At 50.6% G+C, this 1,589-nt stretch overlaps 1 protein-coding gene across 1 annotated transcript; it reads left to right on the top strand.

Annotated features, from left to right (window-relative positions):
• Positions 1-448: 448 nt before the first annotated feature.
• LOC116886940 (40S ribosomal protein S23-like) lies at positions 449-880 on the top strand. Its single transcript, XM_032888439.1, has one exon. The coding sequence runs from the start codon at positions 449-451 to the stop codon at positions 878-880; it is 432 nt and encodes a 143-aa protein (XP_032744330.1).
• The last annotated feature ends 709 nt before the right edge of the window (positions 881-1,589 follow it).

The raw sequence follows: 1,589 nt of genomic DNA, 5'->3' as shown, positions 1-1,589 counted from the left end.
AGAAGGGCCATAGGGCTAGTTCAAGGTCACAGGCATAACCTAAAGATTATACTAGGGATGCCCCAAAGGTTGGAGTTAGTTTCTAGTGTAGATTATCGTATAGGCTCTGATAACAGGAGTGGAGTGGGAGATGAGGTGGGGTAAGAAGAGGCCCGATACAGAATTTGCCAGTCTTCAAGGCATCGATGAGCATCGAACCCTCAGTGATCAGCATCCTGATCTGACTAAGCCAGTGTTGAAGGTACGCTCCTTGGAAATCCCCACCCTGGATTTGAGCTGTGCACAATATAGTGTTTCAGTGAGAGGAGCAATGTATTCTTAGTCAGGGGAGATACTGCTGGTCCTTGCCTGAGGGGTGAAGGAGGTGGGACACCCCACCCAAGACAATGATAAGAGTCGAACCTGCTGCCTCTCTTTTCTCTTTCTCTCCGGCCGTGGTGCCAGCAAGATGGGTAAGTGTCATGGTCTCCGTACTGCCCCGAAGCTCTGCAGTCACCGACAGGACCAGAAGTGGCATGATAAACAGTACAAGAAAGTCCACTTGGGCACAGCCCTGAAGGCCAATCCGTTTGGGGGTGCCTCTCACGCAGAAGGAATTGTGCTGGGAAAAGTAGGGGTTGAAGCCAAACAGCCAAATTCTGCCATCCGGAAGTGTGTCAGGGTGCAGCTCATTAAGAACGGCAAGAAGATCACGGCGTGCGTGCCCCGTGACGGTTGCTTGAACTTCACTGAGGAAAATGATGAAGTTCTGGTTGCTGGATTTGGTCGCAAAGGCCATGCCGTGGGTGATATTCCTGGAGTCCACTTTAAGGTGGTTAAAGTAGCCAGTGTGTCTCTTTTGGCTCTGTACAAAGGCAAGAAGGAAAGACCAAGATCATAAATTTTTGAAAATGGAAACAGAGTAATAAATTTTCATATCTGAAAAAAAAAAAAAAGAGTTGAACCTGCCAAGAGCCAAGAGAGATATTAGGGCCAGGGCAAGTGTTAGAACACTGGGGACCAAGCTCAAGTCCAAAGGAAACTGAGGTGCTAGGACAGCAGACCCTAGCTACATTGAAGCTGATTCGTAGGGTCTGGGAGAACTTTGGATCTCTGGGTTGCATGGAGGCCCAGAGCTCCAAGCCCCAAGATTCCCTAACTGCCCAGGTAAGCTGAACAAACCAACCTGTGAGGAACAGTGAGAGGTCAGGTATGAGGGTACACGCTAGTAGGAGAGCCCCCCAGAATGAATGCACAGGCGTTGCTGTGCCAACGGGTCCGGAGAACTGGTCCCCAGCCAGCAAGATTAACGTCAATGCAGAATTTGGCAGGAATGCAAATTCTCAGGCCTCACCCCACACCTACTGAATCAGAAACCCTAGGATCCAGTACCAGTACTGCAAACTCTGCAGGAGTTTTGCTGCCTGCACTGGCCTAGTCTGCCCAGGGGGACCAGAAGGCTGCCTAGGGGAGGCAGCTGTGGAGATGGTCCAGGCCACAGTCAAGGTGTTCCTCTGCATGCTTTCCCTACTTCGGAGGGTTTCTCCAGCAGCCAAGTATCTCTTTTCACTAGAGTATTTGAGTTGCACAGTACTGCGGGAGGAGCCAGG

The sequence above is a fragment of the Rattus rattus genome, chromosome 1, assembly GCF_011064425.1.
Source record: "Rattus rattus isolate New Zealand chromosome 1, Rrattus_CSIRO_v1, whole genome shotgun sequence".
In the NCBI taxonomy this organism is placed as follows: Eukaryota; Metazoa; Chordata; class Mammalia; order Rodentia; family Muridae; genus Rattus; species Rattus rattus.
This window is presented reverse-complemented; position numbering and strand designations above follow the sequence as displayed.